The 24856-nt window shown below is 39.5% G+C and overlaps 1 protein-coding gene across 10 annotated transcripts in view; it reads right to left on the bottom strand.

Moving 5' to 3' along the window:
* Positions 1–546: 546 nt before the first annotated feature.
* CTDSPL (CTD small phosphatase like) overlaps positions 547–24856 on the bottom strand; it is a 75285-nt gene continuing 50975 nt past the window's right edge. For 6 of the 10 annotated variants that reach the window (XM_035554297.2, XM_050708684.1, XM_035554292.2 and 3 more), the window contains 7 exons: positions 24332–24364; positions 17690–17791; positions 12642–12698; positions 5558–5650; positions 3727–3912; positions 1697–1818; positions 547–1626 (listed from right to left, as the gene is read on the bottom strand). In XM_035554297.2, the coding sequence (XP_035410190.1) occupies positions 1572–1626; positions 1697–1818; positions 3727–3912; positions 5558–5650; positions 12642–12698; positions 17690–17791; positions 24332–24364 (648 nt within the window). In that variant the 3' untranslated portion in view covers positions 547–1571. Of the gene's footprint in view, positions 1819–3726; positions 3913–5557; positions 5651–12641; positions 12699–17689; positions 17792–24331; positions 24365–24856 lie in introns of all 10 variants that reach the window. The other 4 variants (XM_035554298.2, XM_035554293.2, XM_035554299.2 and 1 more) reach the window with 3 other exon arrangements.

The raw sequence follows: 24856 nt of genomic DNA, 5'->3' as shown, positions 1-24856 counted from the left end.
AGGCTAATTAGAAGCACCAACTGCTCTGATCGGTTTTCTTTTCTGACAGCCCAGTAGAGCTGGGATTTTTATGGTTGTAGATTTCTGGTGCGGGACATAATTAAAAGGTGACACTGCAAAGGGAGAAAAAAAAAAAAAAGCATTTTCCTTCAAAACGCCTAAAAAAGCTAAAAGTTATTTTAGGGCATTAATGACCCTACGGACGAGTAGGTGCTAAGCAGAATTCCAGATTCAAAGATGAGGTTTATTTAGCTCCAAAGCAGAGGACTGCTTTAGAGAAAAGCCTAGGCTAGTAACCTCTTCCCTTCTAGGAAGTCTTGTGATAGCTTCCCAGCCTGCACCTTACACCTTGGGAAAGAAGAAATACAAATCAGAGATAAGGGAAAAATACTGTTCCCATGTTTATACACCAAAGAAAGGAGAGGGCTTCATCTAAACTGAAAAAAACAAAACAAAAACTACACAGTGACAAAAAAAAATCCTTTGCAGGTCACCTTTAACTGAGTTCTCTGGTATATCAAATACCATGGGATTAATACGTAAGGGTGGGTTATGAAGCCTGCATTTTATTTATTGCCCTAGTTTGCAGCTTACAGAAAATGTTTCATAGCACAGGCACAGTGGCAAAAACAGTATAACAGCCGATGGTCAACTCCATTTGGTGAGTATACAGTAGCAGCAATTAAAAGAAAAAAGTACTCCAAACAGCTCAATACAGATCCAGCTTACCCAGATGGGTTTCTTTTTAAGAAAAGAATTTTAAACTAATAAATAGATCTCCTCCCCATTCTCCCAAGATAATGATTTTCCAAAAAAATGAGAGGCATGGCAGTTGTGCGTAAGCAGAAACAATAGAACTTCATCTGTCTAGAATAGAAGGTGCTTTAGATCTATTTGTCACCCTATTTTCTAAATTCCATCATTCCCTAATACTCAAACAACTGCAGATATGTTCAAAACCGTATCCAAAATCCTATCAGTGAAATAACCGTGTAATCCAAATCGCCCCTCCCACAAACGCTTGAACCTTCTGAGCATGACAAAATGTAATACAACTTAATGTCAACGTGGAGACAGGAACCCAGCATCTTTGTTTTAACTTTTTCCTTTGTTATATATTACAGTGCTCTATAAAATTTTTTTTCCTTTTTCCTTTTAAAGCATTTAGACAATACAAGACTAAAAGATGTCTGGAAATAAGTCTTATACAAAAATGAATTTTTATCTTAAAATAACATTCAAAAAGGCACTTCATTCTGTAAGAAAAAATTCAGAGTCAGGTCAACTGCTCTAAGCAGGGGGGTAAAATTGTCTGCATAGTGGGAGGGGAAGAAAGGGAGAGAAATTCAACTGCTGAAATACAAGCTTCTTTTTTGGCATGTTTTAAGAAAAGCTGATCCAGTAAAAGATGTCCATTTATGAAATTCATTAAAAGAGTCCCATTTAAAATAGCTTCTTTTTTTTTTTTTCCTTTAAAAAAGTAGTCTGAACACATGACCTTAGGAGTCAGGTTTCTGAAGGCTTAATAGCATCACTCATGATTGTCCTTCGTGTCCAATGTAAGAGGAAGATCAAGAGTAGCACTTCTGACAGGAGGGACCTCCCCAAAGCTTACATTTGAAAGAGCTGAAAAAGATGGAGACATCCTCTAGCAACTGCAACCTAGTAGCAGAAGTCAGTCAAAGTTAAGGGCTACCTGTTGCAGAGTTTATGAAGCATACTGTAAACTTCTTCCTCTTTGCTTAGTCCTTCAAAGAAAGGAATAAGATCTAGCAGCTCTGTGTCTGTCATGTCATCAAACCAGGACTGCACAGGCACCTGAAACAAAGCAACCAACAAAAGCTGTCAAGACTTTCTGACGTGAAGAAAGCGTGTGAGTTTTGCCTGCACAGATGCCCTGTAATCCTCACTGCCATCACAAGTAAGGCAAATTGCTGGCCACCAGCATTCAAGAAGAGAGCCAGGTTCAAGTTCACATTTTCTAGCAAGATTAACCCCAGACCCGAGTTTAAAACCAGCGTGGCACAGAGCTGACCTGCACCGAACAGCCCAGGCAGCCTAAGCAAGGCAATGCTGGGCACCTCGATCTGTCCTGCCTCCTTGATATTCAGGACAGACTGGAAGGAGGATGCATGCTGCTTGTAAAGCCGTACTGATGCTCCACTTGGAAAAAAATATTTATGGGCGAGTCTTTTTCCCCCTCTAAGTATTATCAGTGTGAGTCACTAAACACAAGCATGCAGCAACAGCCTCCTCTGGCACACGAGGCTACGGAGGAAATATTTAAACAGTGAATACTGAACAGTTCTCTCTGATTAAAATGTAAGAGCCGGTTCAGAAAACAATGCATCTAATAATACTCCTTAAATGTGGGCTGGATTTGCAGAAGGAGTTCTGTGTATCTTCCCTGTGAAAGTATACTGAGATCTTTTAAAGACTATCTTGGATCTAAGTTACATGGCTTGGTTTCTGCAGAGTCTCAACCATCCCTTCGCTAGCAGCACTTTTCTATACATGATTAAACCATTCTGACAAAGTCTTTAATTTCATCTCCCAAATTTCTACAGCTCATTATTTTCTTGGCACTGAATTCTGAGATACCAAATGATGATCCGGATGGGGTTTTTAATTTTAACCATGAACATAAATTAAGAGTTACAGCTCCTGGTTATTATAAATAGCAACTTTAAACCATGTGTGGCACCAACCAGGAAAAAATGTTTTCACCCAATCATTCAGGACAGCACAGGATTAAGATCTGAATTTAAATGCTCAATGCTGTTAAGATAAAGCAGCTCATAAAAAAAATGCTATTCAGAGAGACAGGACCATGCAAAACAATGTTCCTGATAAAAATTTCCTTATGCTAATTTAAACAGTTCACAGAAAAGGCAGCCTTAAACCATCAAAGAAAACATTACACAGCCTGGCTGTTTAGGAGTCAGCAGATCTAAGGGAAGTTCCAGCTTGCTATCCTGGCAGCTACAAAACAGATGTGAGCATCTGTGCCGACCTCTGCGATGGAAGGGGCAAGTGCCAGACCGTTCCAGCATAGCTTCTGGAGCCGATATGAAATGCACAGTGAAAACGTGCATGGCTCCTACTTATTTCTCCCTAGAAATGCTGTTGCCTTTTACCCTTATTTCTAAAACTTGATGAGCTTGTAGACTAACATTTCTAATTACGAAGCTATCACAAAAATATTTGGAAGTATAACACAACAGGATCTTAATTTTTTCCTTCCCTCTAGCCATGAATAAAGAAAACGGATAGTAACCAGTAAAACATTACCTTTACCTAATAAAATAATTTCTTTCACACAATGAAAAAAGATGGAGTACCAAAAGCACTTCAAATAATCCATCCTTACAGAAGTAACCACTCCAAAGAACAAAAACTACGCTGGAAGGCAACTTCACTTTTGAGATCTAGGTTAGTTACACAGTTATACCACTGCTTGGTATTTCTCAAAGCTGATGGACTGCATGCCAACAGCTAAAACTGAGAGCAGAGGAACAGTAATGACTATGACAACACTGTCAAGATCTGTTTGCCACAGCCCTTCACCATTCGGCAGCAAATACCAGAACTTACCTGCAACCTAAGAAGACACAGAGACTAAAAATGTTAACACTCTGAAAGTGCATTTTCTGCATCAGAAATGTCAGGGAAGAGACCAGAAAGATAAAACCACAGTTGAGTATTTGGAATTCTAAGAACACTTACTGCATTTTCAGGATGGAAGATGTAAGATGCAGGAGAATTATCCACTATAATAACTTTACTCAGCTCACGTCCCAGCCGACTCAGATCCTTCACGTAATTTCCTCGGTGGAAAACACAGGATTCTCTAAATAGCCTTGCCCTGAACACACCCCAGCGATCCAGTAAGTCGGCTACTGGGTCTGCATACTTAAAAATAGAAGTCAGAAACCCAAAGTTAGCAATCTGCAGATAAGGCTAATTCACGGAATTATGAAGAAGAAACACAAAATTTCAGATAAACTGCCTTTTCCTCATTTTCTTCCCTGTTCCTTCTTAAGTAACTTACATGTCTGCAAACCTGAAGCGATTAACAGATAACACAAAAGTAGAATGCTTATCTTTCTGAAGAAAGCTAACTTGCACTCTAATGTTTTCTGTGATTTACTGAGTAGGTTTTCATCTTAGGGTCATCTTACAGTTACCCTTTTACACCCAGAAGTTGATGGATCCAGAGGTCTCACCTAACATTACCATAAAACCAATGAACACTAACAGAAAATCAATCGGAAGACATTTCCCCCGGCTGATTCATTTCCACGTGCCTCTGAGGACAAACTGCAATGCACGCATCTCAGCTTGATGCAGGTATTTTTTTTCCCCCAGGCAGTGACTATGGAATGACTGGCTCAGTAAGAGTTAAAGTTATCAAATTGCGTAATTGGCCACAAAAAAAAAATCAAAGATGGTATTAGGCAAAATGCTCATTTACAATACTGGGAAATTCTCAAAAGGACGGTATCTCAAATATGTACTGTTCCATACAGGAGATGATACTTTAGGTGAGGCATAGCTTAGGATCCAACAACTGATATAAAATGTCCAAATAAATCAGAATGTTAAGTGACTGTGTACTTGAAAACGGTAGTCAGAACTTATTTTTACAGGACAGGAATTACCGTTTTCCTTTATTTCAAACAGAGAAACAAAATTGATGCTGAAATCAGTCATCACTTGACTCTGAAAACTGCTAGACAGCTAGCTGCAGTACAAAACTGTTCCATTATTTAGGATTTTCAAGATATGACTAAACAGAACATGGCTAAGTGTTCAGGGAAGAATCCCCTAACAATAGGGCACCATGGTAGATCAATAGGGTCCTGTCCCCTCCCACCAATCTCTACAGTATATTGGTGTAAAAGCTTACAATGCTAGAGTATGACTTAAAAATAATAAAAACAGCTTTATACACAGGACACCACAAGCACCGTACATTGAAAGAACTGAATTTTAGGTGTCTACTACTGTAACGTCTACAACAAAACTACCTACAAGGTACTACTGCTACCAGAGGACACAAAATATTCATGTTGATGTTTCAGGCTTTCCAAAATGTCTCATTTCCTAACCCCAGATTGCAATTGCACCTTGACAGGACCACAACACGTTCCAATTTTTTCACACGCAACAAATTTGAGTCACCAGTTGATCGTGTAGGTAAGAGTTAAATACGGTGCATTTTATTTCATGCCCAGCTTTAATATGCTGCTGTACTCGCACGCTATTTGTTCTAATTTCTGCCGATAACCATGGTAACTTGTAAGCCTTTCATATTGGCATTATGAGCAATGCATGGAGGCTACATTATGAGGCGAGCCCATATGTGATAGCGTTACCATGGGAACACTTACCCACACACTAGCAGACAAAGTACACACTGTCAGACAAAGAAGCAGAAAAGAAGGGGAAAAATTAAGATAGTACCAACTGCAGAAATAATTATCCATCAGAAAACCCAAGCAAAAGTCCACTGCCCAGCATTATATGGGTTACTGAAATGAAGAGAGCAACGAACCTTTGCTAGACTGGCTGTGAAGAGTACACATTCAAAGAGCTCTCCCATCCTCTGAAGAAACTCATCCACATGTGGTCGTTTCAATACATAAACCTGGAATGACAATGACTATTTAGGTCAAATGGTGTTGAAGGTAAAAGGAAAAAAAAAAAAAAGAAACAAACCAACCCACTGCTGTAATCCTAAACACTTGAAAAAACAAAAGTTAGCATGCAGGCGCTTCAAATGCTGAGAGAAAAAAAAAAGAGTATATATGATAAAAGTAGACATTCAATAATGAGAATTTGAATGCATGGACTGCAAAGACCCATGCTGATTATGCAATTGCAAATACTGTGCATCACCTGGAGTGATGCTTCCTGAAAATCTCATTAAGGCACAGAGAGACAGTAGGGCTTCCCAAGAAATGAGGATGCAAACCTCTCAACCAACATGATTTTGGTGCTGGTGTCATCAATCCGAAGAGCTTTACAGAAGAAATAAATCTGAAGAAACCTCTGTGATGATAGGAATTGCACAATAGGGAACTGTTTTTCTTCCTGTGGCTAATTCCTTCATTTTCTGAATTCCAGGCGCTAAGCACTGTACCGCACTCGTGATACATAGCAGTCACTGGGCTCTGTGCAGAGGTGTTCACCAGAAATCTTCACTGCACCATGCAGAACATCTGGCAAATGCAGCTTTCTAGATTCAGTGGAAAAGTCTCCATCTCCTACCCTGACCTTGCAGCAGGATGAATGCTCAGGATCTTGCTCCTCCGGAGCAGCTGGGTTTCAATGGCGCTAAGTTGCCTTTTTGCACCGACAACCATCCAGGCAGCCTGGCTGCCTACTGTCAACAACCTGATTAATTAATATTAGAACCTCCTTGCTTGCTTTTCAGAGCAAGCAAGATGATTTGCAGAAAATACCGAGATAAGGTAACTGCTGGTTAGAAAGCTTACAACCATCCACAACACTCTGGGAAGCTGAAGAGGGGAGTTTGCATGAAAAATATTTATCTATCTTGTTTGTGGTTAGATTAAAAGTTTGAGAGAAAACACTGGCAGCATTTTATCTTCTCCGTTTGGCAAATAATCCCTAATATTGGAAATTTCAAATGGAAAGGTCTGGCATATACCCGAATTCAAGAATTGCAAGCCTAATGCAATTTTAGGAATTCTTTGTTTGATATGCAGAACTAGATGAATTGCAGGTATTTTACGAGATTCATAGTAATAAAAAAGGCAAAAAACATAAGACACCCAGAGAAAAAGCCTGAAGGAGAAAAATATGGAAATGCCAGCTTGAACTTATGTGCAACAATTAAAGCCTCTAGCAAAAGCAAAAGAAGTTGTATAATAGAGATTCGAAATTTAAAACCTAAATCTGAAAGCAAAGTTTTATTAAAAACATGTATGATGGAGCTGTACCTTAATGACTAAAGCAGAAATGTTAATTACTTTTCTACTTTGCTTTAAGTGGCCAATAGCTCATAGCATGAAGACTTGATTTGCTTTCTAAGTTGTTTCTATTAAGTTTAACTAAACTTTAATTCTACCCCCTCAAATTCAAGTAGTACACTCAAACTTTGATGCAGACATGAATTTATAACCGAGACTTTTTTTTTTAAACAAAAACCAACCACAGCAACACCCAACCTACCAATTGTGACTTTTTATGAATTAAAACTTAAAAGAGATTTGATAGATGCACTTCAACATTGCTCTTTCCAGATAATTACAGCAAAGGTTCCTGTATTTCACTAGGCATAAACCAAGTAATTTCCCTCCTATAACAGTGCAATTCATTCTTCGCTTGAATCTTACTACACAGAATTGCTCTGTAGCATTCCCTTTCCAAATTAGTTCTTCAAATTTTCAAAGAGATGGGTAGAAAACCAGCTGCAGTCACTCTGCGTTTGGGTACTCAGACTTATCTGACTTGTCAGTTATAAGAGGAAAGATAGCAGGAAATGAGTTACCCATTAACTCCATGGTTCGTAATACAGTTCTTTAATTTTTTAAGCTGAAACTGTATTCCTACGCTTACTTCTGAGAGCACAAAAGGGCACCCCGAAGTCTTAAAAGCATTCTTGGGTACTAAGTGCTGGAATCCAGCATGAATTTCCCTTTTAAAAACTAGCATTTTCAGCCACAGCAAAGTCCCCTTTCCTCCCCACGGCTGTGCCGGGGAAGTATTCCCACTTGGCACGTCAGCACGAACTCCCAGCCAAGGCTACAGACGTCGTGCTTGCGACACAACCCATCTCCTCCCCAATGCGAGCCTACGTGAAACCAACCCGGCAGCTACGGCCCGAGAGCTGCTCAACCACAGCCCTGTGGAAAGGGGAGAGCTTCTGAAAGCAAATATTTGGAAAATGTGCTCTTTTTGCAACTTGTAGGCCTCCCGCTGCTACGCAGCAGCAACTGGGCCGCGTGAGCTGCAGGCACGTGGCGTTTTTAGGTTGTGTCGTCGCCGTTCAGCTCTTTTTGGATCTCCTGAGCCATCACGGAGCAACCCTCAGCCTCCTCTGCTTCACTTTCCCTTGCTGTTTTGCCTTAAAAGTTACCTACTGGGCCCTGGCCAACAGATTTGCTCCTCATTTAAATGTCCCGATAGCAATAAATGCGGCCTTGTCAGCGGAGGCCTCACCATATTCCCCCTGCCAAAGGCCCCAGCTCCCTCACCCCTCTCTTTTCAAACAGCACTGTTTTTCCTTCCAGAGCAACATTTCTTAATAACATGGCTGGATATTCCCCTTGAAATCGCTTTGAGAATTCCTACTTAGATCCTGCAAGCGTCCTCGTATCCTGGGCTACAAAATCTCTTTGGTTTATTTCACATAAAAAGCTTTCTTCAACCAACAGTGCAGCTCTTTTCTCCTCTTCCTCCTCGTTTGGAATTTTTTCCCTTCACTTTGTTAGTGGCTGGACTTGAATCTCAATGCCGCATGGTTATTTGTGGCTTGGCTTTCTCCTCTGCTGCCTGATGTCTTCAGTTTAAGTCTCTAGACTAACTGGCTCCTGGCATTTTTCTGAGATTTATATGTCTTCAGGGTATTAAAAAACACCCTCCAGTTTTTCTGTACTGTTCGCTCACTAATATCTTCCTTATCACAGCAAGAATTAGCAGAATACAGTCATTTTTCATTAACCTTACTGTTAAAATGCTAAGGCACGAATCAGGCACTAGGCATGTTTTCACAGGATTCTGCATTTACAGCTGCTAATGGCAGAACACAAGCAATTATCTTGAATTGTCCTCAAGCGTGTGGTATTTCCACGTACAGTTTTTATACCTCAAAGCACTCTTAGCCTAAAAAGATGTAGTATTTGTAAACCAAAAGAGAAACCCAGCTTAATTTCAAGCAATTAAACAGGTCAGAAAGAATTGCCTTGCAAAACCGACTTCAGAATAACACAATTTTCAAGAAACGACAAAGAAATCAGCTCATGACATCTCAGGCTTCCGTAATCTCCTATGTCTTGTGGTAGGTGCATCTTCTTTGCAGTGAGGAGAGCACAATATGCGGGGTCTTAAGCCTTGTCTTTCTGGTCCACCCGGCCATGGCTGCCTCCCAGTGCAAGTAACCAAGAATAGGCCAGCAAGAATGGATACAGCCTATCCTGGATTACTTGAACCAGGTGACAGCCAATTAAGGAATTTCGTCCTTTATATAAAAAAAGTTCGTTATTTGAACAGCATTTCCCCCCACCGTTAAAAAACAGTTTGTACATTGCATTCGAAATAGACTTATTAAACATCTCTTTAGCTTTCTATAACTACTAATAAACAATTATTTATTCAATAGAAGAAAATGACTTAAAATATAGTTTTAATCTATTAATAAACAAATGACATTCAGGAACAAAATTCCAAGTAACACCAAATCAAACGCATCCTGGCTGCTCTCCTTACTTTTGGGCACAGAGAGGCACAAAGGCATGGCAAAGTCCATTTGAACTAATCTGGGGGCTCCAATTGCTCTGCACTTGTCCAATGGGAAGGACGCTCCAGGAGAGAGGACATTTTCTTGCAGAAGCTATGTTGGTACCAAACAGGCTGAACATCTTTTCTCCAACCACTGCTTTCATCCTCTATAAACATCCTTTAAAGAGCACCTTCAGCCGCAGCACATTTCACTGGACTTCCCACAGCTTCTCCCTTATAATTTGGCAGAACAGGGGACCAGCTCTGATTTCCTTTTATTCAGAGAACCGGAATTAAATTAAAGAACTGGACAAAGTAGTGTCAGTTTGCATTAAACTGTGCTTTTTTATCTGTGCCGTGATTTCCAACACAAAGTGGGGAATTTATCTCCAGTAACATGAGCTGCCTTGTGGACGGGCACAGCCTCTGCAGGCATCTGAACACCTCTAAGAGAAGGAATGAGAGGTGCCACACAAGTTATTTCCTCGCAAAATAAAATGGCAAATCCTTTCTAACAGATGATGTAAATTTGGCTAGAGATAGAAGGATGGGAGAGGGCCAAGGGGTGTTCAGAAAAGCTATTTTTTAATTGAGGAAAGCTGGTTTACCCAAGCACCCTTTAAGATGATGATCCAACAGTCCTTTTTGTAGAAGAGCAAGAGCCTCTCTCACCTTTGGATTATAAAGGACATAAGGCAGAGTAACTTCCCAAATTACCGGCAGCCTTTTTTCAACACCTCTGCTGAACAACAACAACAACAACAATGTAACACCATGAACAAAACTCTTTAGATAAGGCAGCCTCAAACCTCTTGCAAGTGTACAGCAATACACAGGAGGCAAACACGAGTTCACCATGTAAAAAATAACTTGTATTTTTGGTATAGGAAATCTGAAGAAAACCCAATTTCTTTCCAAATGGGCACTTCTGAAGCATTGCTCCCCATTTGTCTTCCATGGGGTTCTGTGTAAGGCAGGGTTCAAGTATACCAGCACTCAGTCAGACACCGTGCTACTGGTCCAGTCAGGGACATGTGCTGCTGATGGTTCAGTTCCGCATTTCACCCATCCCAGGGCATTTTAAATATTTAAGTATTTCTCTAATCTTTGAGTACATAAACTCCTTATGAAAACGGACAAGCATTAAATAGACAAATTCTGACAGATAATAAAAGTTGTTGGTATCGGTTTTGTTTATGCTTTAAGTGAATAAAAAGATTACAAGCTTGAAGTGGGAATGAGTTGTTAAAAACTCTACAGCCTGTGTTAATAAACATCAGACTAAGCCAGAAAGTCTGCTTTTGCCCTTTAGATTATAACACTTAAAAAAAAAAAAAAAAAAGATTGCTAGATAGCAACACATTACTTTGCCTGCAGAGCTGATTACAAACACAGGAATTCAAGACTTTGCCTGCTCTGCATATTGTATAAATTAACTTTACTTCAAGGATCACAAATTCCTTACAATTAACTTCACTCTAACCACCCAGATTTGACTGAGATGTTTTACCTGTTTTAGAGATTTTGAATCTGCAGCACACAGGGATTAAGCAATTTCCTGAAAATTATGCAGAAAGTCTCAAGTGAGGCACATTTGAGACTGACTTCATTTGACCTGCTCCGTCCTCTGTCTTCTCCTTCCTCCCCTTCACTTTTGGGGTATGCACTAACCCACTCCCCTTGACCTGTTCCTCACTGCACCCCCCAGCTGAATATTTAAATTACAAACTAACAGAAAAACGAACCAAAAAAACCCAGTCTTTTGTGGTTTTGTTTCGAAATATGAATGTCTAATATTGACAAGCTAGGAGATCACAGTCCTAAGTAACTCAAAATTGTTAGGCAATCTGTTTTACTCCCTTTCAAAACTGTTCCAGAAAGCTTTAGGAGAGAAAATGTCTGTGTTACAGCACCAAACACATTTAAAGTCCAAATCAAATGAGGATAAACACTATTGCAACACAAACCTCTCAGAACATCACATACACATTTTAAACATTCAGCTCTAGTGAAGATTATAGGTTAAAGTACCTTAAATATTGATTTTTTTGCTACATAAAAGAGGCACAGTACAGAGCAACTATCACTACTGACTGATATTCAGTAATCATTTTAAGACTGACAGTTACATGGATGGTTTTCATAACAGGAAATCAAACAAAATTATGAATTAACTTAATGATCTATCAATTGTTCCAAGCTAAAAATACCGGCATATTTGTCTGAGTAAAAAATAATCCATATAAAAGACAGCATTTCAGAAATCAAAGTATTTAAAATCTCCATTGAATTGCATCCAGGAAGATTTCCAACTTAAACCTACAACAACCAACAAAAGCTGTTTCAAGCAATTTGAAACCTTCAGATATCAGAAAGGCTCAACTTCACAGCAACTGGTGTGACCTGTCTCCAGCATGAACTTCAACATCTGGCTGCAGAGGAAAACTTACCGTACTGTATATTTATTTCGACTGAATAAAGACACCAAACTAAGGTACACGAAGGGGACTGATTTTCAAATTACGGGCATTTTGCATTCACTGAAAACCATTTCACAGAGTACAAAGTTCTTGAGGAACAAGAGATAAAAACTAGTCTTACTGCAAATTTGTCTGGACATTTTAAAGATACTTAAGTTTATAAGGAGTCCTAATCAAAGGAACCTAAATTACTTACAGGAAGGGGATAGAAATTGCCACAAAAATTGAAGAAACGTCTGCTCTCCTTTATACACTGACAAAGCATTGGTTATTTGGACTAGTAACAGACATTCAGACCTACTTCTGTCCATTTGTCTGTGGAGGGAATGCAGTATTCAGAGTAATTTCTTCTGGGCCTAGCAATGTTTGAAAACCCATCACGAGATCATTTCCCATTTGAAAATGTTTTACAATTAATTGACCAGGAGTTAAGTATTGAAGTCTTGAGAGAGATACTCTAGAGAATAGGAAAAGTGAAAATGGAAACTCGTGAGATTTCTACTCTGGTGGGAACTACATACCTGATCAAACGTGAATGCTAGCCTGGATGATACACTCCAGAGCGCAGCTTTTGTGTTTTTCAAAAAAACCCAAGTCAGTTGGTGTAAAATAGCAAAGGCAGAAAGGTAACTCTCCGTGACACTGAGGATAGTTTTGCTACCAAATCAATGTTAAATGAACAACAGGGCTTACCTGATGTATGGTTCCATCAATCTCAACAGGAACGATGAAATCAGCATTGCTAATTGGCTAGAAGAGATGACAAGAAAATCAATCAACTTTAAAAATGAAATCATTCCAGGGAAAATTTCAGAGGCATAAAATAAAAGTTCACTTAATTCTGGAATTCATAAGCACTACTGACTGCACAGATCCACTCCGTGTCTGTGTCCTTTGCACACAGAAGTCAAAACTCGTAGGCAGCTGTCTTCACCAGATACTGCGTTCCCATCCTCCCTCATATTTTTCAGCTTCATACAATGTAATAAAGTTCACTGCTCGAGTAACCCTCTCTACTTCTGAGCATGTATACCAGGATAAATATCTATTTGGGTAACTCTTTCATCAAGTCTGCGTGGATGATCACAAAGAAATTCTGCCATTTGAAATTCCACATATTCTACTCTGGGTCATCAACTAGTAATTAATTTAAAATAAAGGCAGCTGTAAAAGTGGAACCTAGATGATATATTTGAATCAGGAGCTGCAGAAAGGAAAGACTTAAAGTCATTTAGTTAAATGATTCTCAAGACGCGATACCTGAAAAACATGCTATACTAACCCAATTAATCATGCAAAACAGCATTTTAATCCTGAAGGAAGAGCAGGCACACCCTAGCCAAGTCCTAGAATCCATTTTTCTAGCTTGTTGGATACAACTCATTTCTTAAGACTTAGCGTGAAAAACTATCAGTCTAGGAAAATAACTTTGGAAGGCAGAAAAATGACCTTGTAGACAGTTTACGAGTACGTAGTCTAATCCTGGCTAGGCAGTGGTGGTAACTGGGGGGCACGCAGTTAACATTTGCTAGTTTAAATGGACAAACTTGGGTAGAAACCTTTGGTGTGGCTCATGCATTATGTCTGGGATAAAAAAATGATGTGAACATGCCTGGCTGAAGTCTGTACTAACTCCACGACCCACAGCTTGCGAACAGCCAAAAACCAAACACATTTTGATGGGACTGAGTACCAGACAGTATGCTTCACAGGTAACAGCCTAAAATGAATGCCAGGAGTACTCTGGCATTGCTACGCTTGTGCTGGAGAACACCTTCATGCAGCTCTGTCAGACCTTCCCACCTGGTTGTCTGGATCAACCAAAAGACCCATCTGAAGTACCACGAAGAAGCGTGGCCCTGAAGAACTGGTGAGGCTGAAAAGTGCCTTCAAACCCATTTGGGGCATTGAAGGGTGCCAAGAAAGCAGAGAAGCAGACAAGCTAAGACGACTGAGAAGCAAACTCACGCACTGGTGAGCCTTAACAGATGCTCGAAGAAAAACGGAAGGAAAGACAATCCTGCAGCATTAAGCTGCAAACAGCCCTTTGATGCCCTTTCAAAAGGAGATTTTAATTCCACTGTTGAACAACTTTCCTGTGAGGTCAGCAAAATAGCTGGAATAATTTATACCAAGAGCAAGACCTGCCCTCAGTAAAGCAGTACTGTGGAAGCTGGTCTGCTCTGACTTCCGTACGTGCTGTGTCAGACAGCAAACGAGAAGCTACCCTGAATATGGTCCTGCCAATAAACCACTATCAGCAACCAAACCTCAAATGCTGGACAACTCAATCCTTCTGATACCTGTTGCACTAGCAGGGGCTAAAGAGTTCCTCAAATACCTGCAGATACAATCTAGACTGTTCTTTAGCTTCCACCAAGCAAGTATCAAGATATACCCAGCTTTCTGCCTCTGAAAAATTGAAGAGAAGCTCCAACTGTTACCTGCACGGAGTCTCTCAGCCGGAAAAGACACTGTATTCCTCTGCAGTATCTCTAACAGCAAGAGAACAGGTACATAAAAATGTTCTGAAGCTTCACCTTAAAAGAAACCCAAATGAACTTCCAATAAGACCCAGCCACCAAAGTTTTCAAGTGGTTGCCAGCTCTGTGCATACTTTGAAGAGACTTGCAGGCACTTGTGTAATTTCTATATGCATGACTCCCTGAAGCAAGATAAATCCCTGTACCAGCAGAGGAAGAGTAGGTCACTGCAAGCTGCAAAGGTTTTGAAGCCCATCGACAAAAACAAGGCTGTGACTGACCTTTCTTACCAAAGGGACCAGCAGCTACCAACCACATGTCAGAGAAAAGCGTATCTTGTTTAGACAACTCAGTTTTTACCAACAAACAAGCCTCACCCTCAAGACTTTGTAACACTAACCAAAGTATTCTTAACTACGTATTTGCTTCCCCCACTTATATTTGAGGTACTACATAGCTGCGTTGTTGGCACAAGCGATAAGGAAAAGAGAATGGACTGGGGTTCTGTGCTTCACCATGATGGGAAGACAGAGCAGTGTCTGCAAGAGTTTGCTGGCTAAGGGCTTCCGGGGTGGCCTACACAAAGCACGTACACGTCCCAAGTGGGAACTGCACAGACAGACCGTGAAGGAAGACAATGCATTTTCAATTTAAAACTCTTTTCTTCAGTTAAAACTGTCTTCGTTTAATGAAAAGCTTCAGAGTTTTAAACATGTTCTACAGAAACGTTTCACAGCCAGTTTTGAATACAACTACATTCCAGACTTGCATGTGGTTTAATTCATTTTATACACGACAATGTTTACATCTTCTTGATTTAGTAATTTACGATTTTTTGCTTCTATTATTGTTTTATGATGGGAATGATAACTGTAATGTCTATCTATTCCTTTTTTACTCCTGCCAAAGCACCCCAAACTTTATTCCTTTAATATGCATTTAACATAAAAGACTAATATCTCTTAAAGCTTCAAATATGCAGGGGCATAAAAAGATGAGAATTACCCTCCTTCAGATGTTGCTGCTTTCATAAAGGAGTACTTTAAATACCCTGCATCTCTGGTTGTGTTAAAAAAAACACAAAAAACCAATTATCTGCATTTGAAATATGAAGCCTATTTCATAACAGAATTATGAATTCTAAAACGTGTTTTAAATAAAGCCTTTTGTACTGAAAATCACAAATTTATGTATGCTCTTACAGCTTTTAAGTAGGGACCTGGCTGGGTAAAGCAGACACATTTTAATGAAAAACATCTACAAGTAACTGCACAATTATTCAGGCAGAGCACTGTGCATGTAGGTGTCAAAACCCCTGGTCTTCTGGAAATCCATCAGATTTTTGATGACCACAATGGCCTTACTTCAGTACCCCTTATGAAACAAAATCCAAACAGCACCACAGACGCACACTGGACAGAGTGCCAGACACTGAACAACTCCAGCTGTTTCCTCCAACATTTACTTTTCTCTTAAATACACCCATCATAGTGCTTCACATTAAGATAACGTGACGATAGCCCTAAGACTCTAACGCTACAGAAATTCTAACATTTTCCCGATGTTATTTACCTCACAGAAAAAAAGCAGCTTTCTTTTCCCGCAGAAAACACTGAACAGTGTTCAAGCAGAATAATCTTTTGATTTTTTTCTTAAATATCTATTTAACACCTTTTAAATACCCATTAAATATCAAACACGAATAAATGGGATGATTAAATTTGAAAACAAGCCCACTGAGCAAGCGCTCTGCAATAAAGGCAAACCTCAGTCCTACAAGAAAGGATTTACAATATGTCAACCATTAAACAAGTATTTCTTTAAAATGGTTAAAAAATTATTAACCACCTAAATGGAAGCTCATTTTCTTTCAAGAACCAGAAAATCACAGCACAGCATACAGAAAACAGACTTCTAGTTTTACATTTCAGATAAAAATAATGAAGTATTAGACTTAGTATTATGTAAATTTAGACTTTTACATTGAGCTTTCCCTTCCTATTTTTGATTCTCACTTAATTAGGAAGGCATGGTCCCTCCCTTCCCTATCCAGCTGTGATTCTAATCTCCCTGAAAAATTTTGAAGTACGACTTCAGTCTGGGTACAGCAGACAGGGAGCTGGCACTGACGTTAAGAGGCCCCTGTACACCACCACAAATTCGCATATACTATTAGGCACAATAAAGAAAGAGAAAAATTTGAGTTTCAGTTGGAGGCACAGGAATATTTGTTCTAGTATCTCCATATAAGGTCTTCTTTAAGTCAACAAAGACAGAGCGTTGCCAAATTTCAACCACAACATGAATTATGGTTTGCATATTTAAATGCTGGCAACTAAATACTGCAGGATTAAAATGCTGGATTTTTGCTAGCAGTGAAAAATGGAGTGCAATCAGAATTACAAGACTGAATTTAGTGCTAACTCTAGCTTGCTGCTAGTAAGGAAAAATACTATTGATTCTTACAAATTCTCCAGTATCAAAGTATAAAACTATTCCTTTTATAATGTCTGACATTTAATAATCAGAAATACTACCAGTACTCTGAGCCAATTTAGGTTATTATTTGGGTATTACTGAATTCTCTGATTCTAACTTTAGACCTACTTAAACAATAGAAAAATACCACTACTTCCACCCCATGCTGAATTGTGAAGGGTTATACAAGTTGCTTCGCAAGATGACTGACTCATCAGCAACAGCTAAATGCTATTTGCTTTCCTGCTGTGAAAGCTGAATACTTAAACCCTGTTACTATGACCAGAACAGCAGCCTGCCATTTGCTTACCCCACGATACACGATACAATCTTCTTCAGTAATGGAGCACAGCAGTCACTGGTGCCCACAACCTACTGGTTTGAGCTCTATCTACCCAGCATAGGGCTGTGCTGAATTTCCATTCCCTCCATGCTCCAGAACTATGGCATCATTTAAACATAAAACCCAAAACTGTATTGTCAGAGCAACAAGTTCTGTACCTGTTCGATGCTGGTCCTTGTTGGGATAGTTACGGTCTAAAGCTACAAAGCTAGTAACCATTCAGAGCCTTGTTTCAGTCTCAGGATCAAAAAATAGAAGTGTGTGTGGTACTCCCCTTAAAACTAAGTTAGGATGAATAATCGTAGAAGGAACAATGAGAACTACCAGGCGTCCTGGGAGAGCCTGCAAGACCAGTTAATGTGCTAAGAGGCTTAACAGCTCCTACAGCACTCCCTGGCAGAGGCAAGGTGCAAGAGATCACTTTCGAATGTACTCACCTTAAATGAACTGTGCACTAAAGTTTCATCTAAATCAATGACCACACACTTCTTCCCATAGTCTGATGCTGTCAGTTCTGGCAGGAGGTATTTAGCTGGTGGCTAAAAAAAGAGGAAGACAACAAAAAAATGTAAAACCTCTATTGAAGGGACACTCTTCCGCCAACATTACTCTTCCAGTAGTCACTCATTGGGAACTGAAATACGTGATTCAAAGTTGAATGCATTTCTGGGCTCGCTGCAAGGACACATATGGAAATCAATGGCTCATGCAATGCAGATACAGATTTTTTCTATTTTCTCAAATGTTTAGAATGTTTTCCAAAGCACTTGAGATGAAAATGGTAAAACATCATCACTAATTGAAAACAACAGTGAAAAACTGGACATTTGATACAACGACATCTTTTCCCAGTGGCCCTCTTTCCAATGCCTCAGTTTTATTCGCTGCTGTTATCATCCTGCTTCATCAGTACTATTTCTGGCCATATCACATCGATGGACATTTACACAAATTCTGGTGGCCACGAAAAATGCTGAAATGGAGAAGCCATCCCAAAGGAAGATAGCACTACTGATTTTATCTTCCAGAACACATCTCCACTCTAATTTTTACTTACGAGGGTGCTGACCAAAAACTTGGGTAGTATTCAGAATCAAGGTATTAAGCCTGCAGTAACGAAAGCTCTCCTAAACCCATGCTCTTCTGCAACATACTGCCCTTATAAAAATGGTACCAATTACATAAAGGAAGAATTGACTTTTTTTTTTTCCCCTGAAATCAGTGCAGTCGCATAGTCTTCAGCCCCCAGTTGAACATCCCAATCTGCAGCAGACTTGCATTATTTTAGGATTCTGCACTGATTAGTTCATGAAAGAACAGACATGGAGAGAGCTCCTCCATTTGGAGCTGAACTACTGCTGGCTTAAAGAGGTCTTTTTTGATTAAGGAAAAGGACTAGTTTTATAGAAAAGCATCAGTAAAGAGAAGCTCGAGACTGAGAGGAAATTAAATCAATTAAGAATATAAAAAATTGGACATAGAACTCTAACTTCATTCTCTTGCCATCTCTCTATCTGTTCTATTCAGATGATGTTGCTCTGGTGAGGATGCATCCACCCTGTCCTTTGTTCCTTCTGGATACAATAGCCTTTTGTTGAGGTGCTAGACCTGAGGTCACCACTTGGCAGAGAGCAGTGTGACAACGGATGAGTAAGATACCCACTGAGCACATCGCAGCAGCAAGTACAGATTCTCCCTTAATCACCGATTTATTTCGGATGGTGTCTCAAATTGATAGATACTGGCCAGCAATGCCTAGCAAGGTCTTGTTTAAATGAAGTAGCTAACAAATGAGACTCTGGACTGAGACAGAAGAGTCCTTTGCTAAATAAAGTATAAGTTACCGGGCAATTTATAGGAGGGCTCACTGAAACTGATTTAGTTCCTTACAATTAACATCACTTTCTGGAGCTAAGAAAACAGAAGCTGCCTTGCTTACAACAGCCACTTGTCTTAATACATTTCCTCTCAGCGCACATCTAACAGTGACCTTTAAGAAAAAACTACTGCTGCTTAATGCCTGTAAAGTGTGCATCCATCACAGTGATCTAATGGGACCAAAATTTACACAACACCCTTTCTGGGATATAGAGTCCCATGTATACATTACTTCCACAACTGCCTGAGCTCCAGCTTGGCTTGCTTGCTCGGCAGCATGCTAGCACAGTAGACCAGGACCAGTTCTAAAGAATTCAGGTTTTTCACTCCTACATCAAAACCTTGAAGGCATTCCACCTACATTTTTCATCGTAAGAAATATCCATACTTACAATCTAAATAGACTAAAAGCTTATCAGAAGAAAATCACATCCACTTAAAGACAATCTTCTTCAGAATCCATGCTTTGATACACGTTTCTTGCCTGTCTTTGAAGTGAAAAAGGCAGGGACATCCCCCAAAAAACTTTATGTTTTTTTTAAACAAAATTGCTCCATTCATTTCCATACTTTTAGGACTGCTAGTATTTAGTGTGATTTTTTGAGTGAAGTTAATCTGCATTATATATATATGGAGAATATATGGAAATAGATTTTCTTTCGTGTAAAAATATGTATAGGAAAAATGTGAGCACCGTCAGGTCACAGTTATCCTTGTTCTTTATCTGGAATCTAATACAGCTGCCATCAGAGAAAGGATGAACAAACACGAGGGGCTACAAAGACTTTGGTGAGAGGCCCTGACCTCTTTGCCTGCACTCAGTCCCCTCTTCCTCAGCCACCTTGAAGGCAGCAGCTGTGAGAGGAACAAGCTTACTCGAGGTAGCTGCACAGGCACGCTGATTACCATGGTATTTTGTCCCCTTTTTCACTATTACCTTAGGAGACAACGTGCATATATCAACCTGACTCCATCTAGGAGGCCTATTCCTCCAGGTTTGCCCTGGGGAAGGTCTCCCACCAGAGCAGGTCGTTTTGAATTCCATCTCATCCTGTTTTCAAAGACACGTGGCCAACTGCTTGGGCATTTGAAGACAGAAGAAATACACTTTCCATTTCAAATGCTGCATCTCTTCTGCCTTCAACTTTAAAAACCGATTTTCAATGTGATAATCTGCCTGGAAACTGTTCTGAAGCTGCAGGGCCCACAAGTTGTGAGACCACAAAATGTCTGGTGACTCTGGAGCCAAGATGACATTTTTAAGGCTTACAGGCCTTGTACGTAGAATATCAATCCATATGCTTTGCCATTCAAACCTTCTGATGTAAAAAAATTTCCACATTTTCCAGAGTAGCAAAGCTTTTATGCAGAAAATGGCATTACTCAATACCCTCACTGATGGAGGCACATCTGAGGAGAGTTGTAATTTACAGATTTTTATTGTAGCTGATGGTGAAGAGATACTACAGACTGCCACAGAATTCAGTAGAAAAATACTCTGTGGTATCTCAGTACTCTAAGTCCTAGCTTGGTCTTCAATCCCAACAAAAACTAAATTGTATACAAGTTAAAGGTTTTGAACTTGTCAGTGTTTGGGATCAGGTCTCACGGCTGATCAGCTCAGCTGACCTTGCAGTGAAATGACTGCTGCACTGTTTCAGTCCCATGGAAATCGTGTATTATTGACTAAAGAAAAAGAAAAAAAATGAAGGGGAGCAGGAAAACAGGACTTCTGGCTGAAGCTGAGAGTTGGTCAACACAAACCTCTCAAGAATTTACTCTACAAAGCAATCATAACCCTTCTTCTCTGCAGGCCCACATTTCCCATAAAAACAAATACCAGAATTTAGAAATCATTTCTCTTTGTACCGAAAATGTTGTCTAGCCTACATGCAGAACATTAATTTGCTGTTTAGGTTCCCTTCAGTTCTCTTTTGTTGTACTCTGCAGCTAACAGCTTCTCCCAGCAGGTAGGCACAGAACACTAATAGAGGGTAAGAGCTCCCCATTAAATCCTCGCTGCCAGGAGAAGCCAGCCACTATTATGAAGCAGGCAGTTCACAAACTTTCTTCTGGAAAAAGGTAAAACAAGAAATGATCCAAATGTAGTTAAGGAAAAGTGAAAACCAGATATCCCAATGCTAAGATTTAACTTCTGCAGGGATTCTGAAGACTGTTTTCAGTGCTGCTTCTTCATACTGCAATTTTAAATACAGGAAAAAAATAAAAGGATACTTCCATCTTTTTTTAAGCAAGTACATGTCTATTGCTTTGTGTTTCCATCAACATTTTCATTCAAAAGAAATGAAAAGAATGAAATCTTCATTCAAAAGAATGAAAATGTGTGAAGTTGCTATGGGTTTACTTTGATATCTCTACTGTACTCTTTTCCAAACAAAGCAGAGAAAAGCCCAGGAAAGCACAGGCATCCTGAGCTACAGCCAACACATTTTGAAATTGAGTCTTTCACAAAACCCCTGGGATTACTATTCTGCTCACGTGTCAGCTGGTATTTTTTCCTAGTTTTGTGTTTATTTCACCCTTAAAAATAAATAATTTTGCGGTATTATAAAAAAAAATAAAAATCAGTTACACTGGTGTTTAATTTATGCCTTATCTGGAAACAGTTTCATAATAAACAGAATAAAGTTCACCTTTAAAAAAAAACACACCAAAGTTGCACAGTTTCTGTTTTCTGAAGAACTGGAATGTTTCCTGATTAGCACTTATCTCTATCAATAACCAAGTGAAAACTCATACCTAACTAAGTTTTATGTTTTTTACATACAGTTTTATAAGTTATATAAAGTTTTTTGTTTTTAAATTAAGTGCAATTAATACAGCAAATACTGGATTCAATTTTTGGATTCAAAGATATACTTTACCTATCAAAACTTCGTTTTGTGGCCAAACAGGTGACCCTAGCAGACTGCCAGACTTTATACGGACATGATAAAACTCTAGAAAACCTTTTACTTTGACTGGAGGCTTCAACTTGCAAGTTTAATGAGTAGAGAGCAGTCAGGGCTCTTTTCAGAGTCACTAAGGAATTCTCTAAACACTTGAAGTGATTACATTTGCAATGAACCCTATAAAAAGTAAACGTCCAATTTAATTGCGACCAACCTCACTCTGTTTAAAGGATTTTCTCCTGGTATGTATAATGCACACAGCTCAAACAGCCTATTTCTCACCCACATCCCCGTGTAGCAGAGCATCAAGAACTTCTACCTGCCTGGGTCTTGGCCACAGATTTCAGAGCATCTCAGAGTGAACCTCTGGGCTTTGGTGCTTAGGACAAACAAGGTCTTGTAAGACCAGCAAGAAGGACTGCTTTAATTTTGGACTACATTTTTTTTTTTCCAAATACAATGTTGGCTTTGCCTCTCCTTTCCTTCCACTTGCTCCATATACAGCGTGCTTCGGTCTTGACTTAGAAGCCAACACGGTGCTGCTTGCTGGACCAGCTTTGAGAGCGAGAAGCTCGCCAACACCAGTCCCTTGACATCTCCTGAGTGTCCTGCTGGGGAGAAGGCATCAAATGGCCCAGGAGGAGAGGAACAAGTGCATTCAGGCACCTGTCTCCCAAGAGCTGTCTGCCACGACTACTAGGATAAGTTAATTTTACTACCTTCAGGTTCTGGGAATACAGTTCAGCAAAATTACATCTGAACCACAATAAACAACAGAAAGAAATAAACCAGAACCCCCTTCTCAAATCCTTCATTTTCCTACCACCACCCAAGCCTAGCAGACCACTGCTTTACCATCACGAAGACGGAGTTCTAGCAAAGCTTCTGGTTTCGTGTCTGTATCTGACAAAGCTGCACTCACATTTGTAGTTTCAAAACTGTCTTCGGCATGAACTCTTACATTCGCTCCTGGGTGATGTTTTATTCTAGCTCAGATCACAGCCAGACCGTGTTTCATGTTCAAATAACTACCAGTACAGGAGCTACCGCGATCAGATTCTGGTGGCTATGTACAAGGAGGAGTACTTCAGAAACCAGTATTTTAAATTTGGGAATTGGCATCTTCCTAGACCTGAAACTTTTTTTTAAGACTTGCAGAGATGCAAATTATGTATGTGTCTATGTGTATGTATACAACATGCACACAAATGTAGGCATTAGCCATATAAGAAGTAATATCATGCTGTTAATAATAAGTAAGGAACAAAAAGTAAATCCTAACTGTTCTTACAAGGGGTGAAGGAGGGAAGCGATCTGCAGAGTTTTCACCGCCTCCTGACACTGCAGCCCTGCAGCGCTAACAGGATTCTTCCAAGAGCCCTTGTAATGCTGGGCTACATGAGAAGCAAGGAAAAGCGGGGAAAATGATATCTTGGGAATACTCAGATCTTTAGGGCTACCGAGTATCTCCAGAAAGAGGGTTGTGCCAGTAACTCCACGCACCAGCAGTGGTGTGCTACTTCCTGGAAAACTCTGCAATAATAAAGTATTAAAAAAAGTCAAAGGAGCTCAAAAAAGTACTTCCAGCTTTCAAAAAGCCTAAGTCTTTATCCACATAAAAACAAGTAGAAAAGGAACAGCTTTTTGGCCAAAAATGGCTATCCCACATTAAATTAAAGGGTTCCGTTTGATGAACTTGTTCTTTTATTTAGGTTTGAAAAATAATTCAAATGCCAAACAGCATTCCACAGTTAATCCAGGAAAGATAAGTAGGAATACTGAGGGCCATAAACCAACAGCTGATAATGAGAGCATCATCTCCAACAAGCAGAGTAATACAGATATGGTCGTACAGATCGGCATACTCTGTTTTCCTAAAATGGCTTGTTTTGACACAAATTACAGAGCTCCTACCTCCTCTTTTCCAACTCGAATATTTGGAAAAATAAGAGGAAGGATTTTTTGTAAATATGTTCCACTGAGTCACCTTTTGTCACTATTGAAATAAGCAGCTTCAATTGTCAGACTACTACACGCATTTTTAAAATGCTAAAATTTCAGAAACAAATTTAACTGAGGTGCAAGATGAAAACCATATAAAACCCAAACTCTTCTTTTAGTCCGTGTACAACATGTGCAGTTCAATTCATCTCTGAGTATACATCGCAGACAACACAAAATCCTTTTGTTAACATGCAACACAAAACAGACCTGTTAGACTGCAACATAAGATGACTCAAAGCAAAAGTTATGAAAATTATTAAAAGAAAAAGGGATAAAAATACATACACTTGGTATAGGCATGACCTGCATCTGGTCACCCTGGGGAAAAAGAAAAAAAATCACTGTAAGGGTAATGGCTTTTAAAGGGTAGAACAAAGGTCTGAAGCAGTAAATGTAGCACTCAAACATTTTAAACCAAAAGTTCAAAGTATTCAAGAAACCAGGGTAAAAAAAAATAAAAACAGGATCTTGTATTTTAGTTGCTAAAATGATTGGTTAGTATATCGCTATTCATGATTTGTAGGAGACTGGACTGGTAAAACCCATGCTATGATTAAAAAAGATGATAATAAGAAAGTACCTGTATTTACTGTAACTTTTTCAGCTTTAAGGTCTACTAATGGGTATATCTGTCTCGTTTCACAGCAGCAGCAGCAAGAGGCTCAGCCAGACCTTGGTAGCAGGGCAGAAGCCCACTTCTTGAAGTTAACCTGACTTGAGATGATGGCCTCAGAAAAAACATCATTTTCAATTAAACAACAGCAAAAAGGCCAAGATGGACAGATGGATGATGACAAAACCGAGGAATCC

Source organism: Cygnus atratus, chromosome 2, assembly GCF_013377495.2.
Source record: "Cygnus atratus isolate AKBS03 ecotype Queensland, Australia chromosome 2, CAtr_DNAZoo_HiC_assembly, whole genome shotgun sequence".
In the NCBI taxonomy this organism is placed as follows: Eukaryota; Metazoa; Chordata; class Aves; order Anseriformes; family Anatidae; genus Cygnus; species Cygnus atratus.
This window is presented reverse-complemented; position numbering and strand designations above follow the sequence as displayed.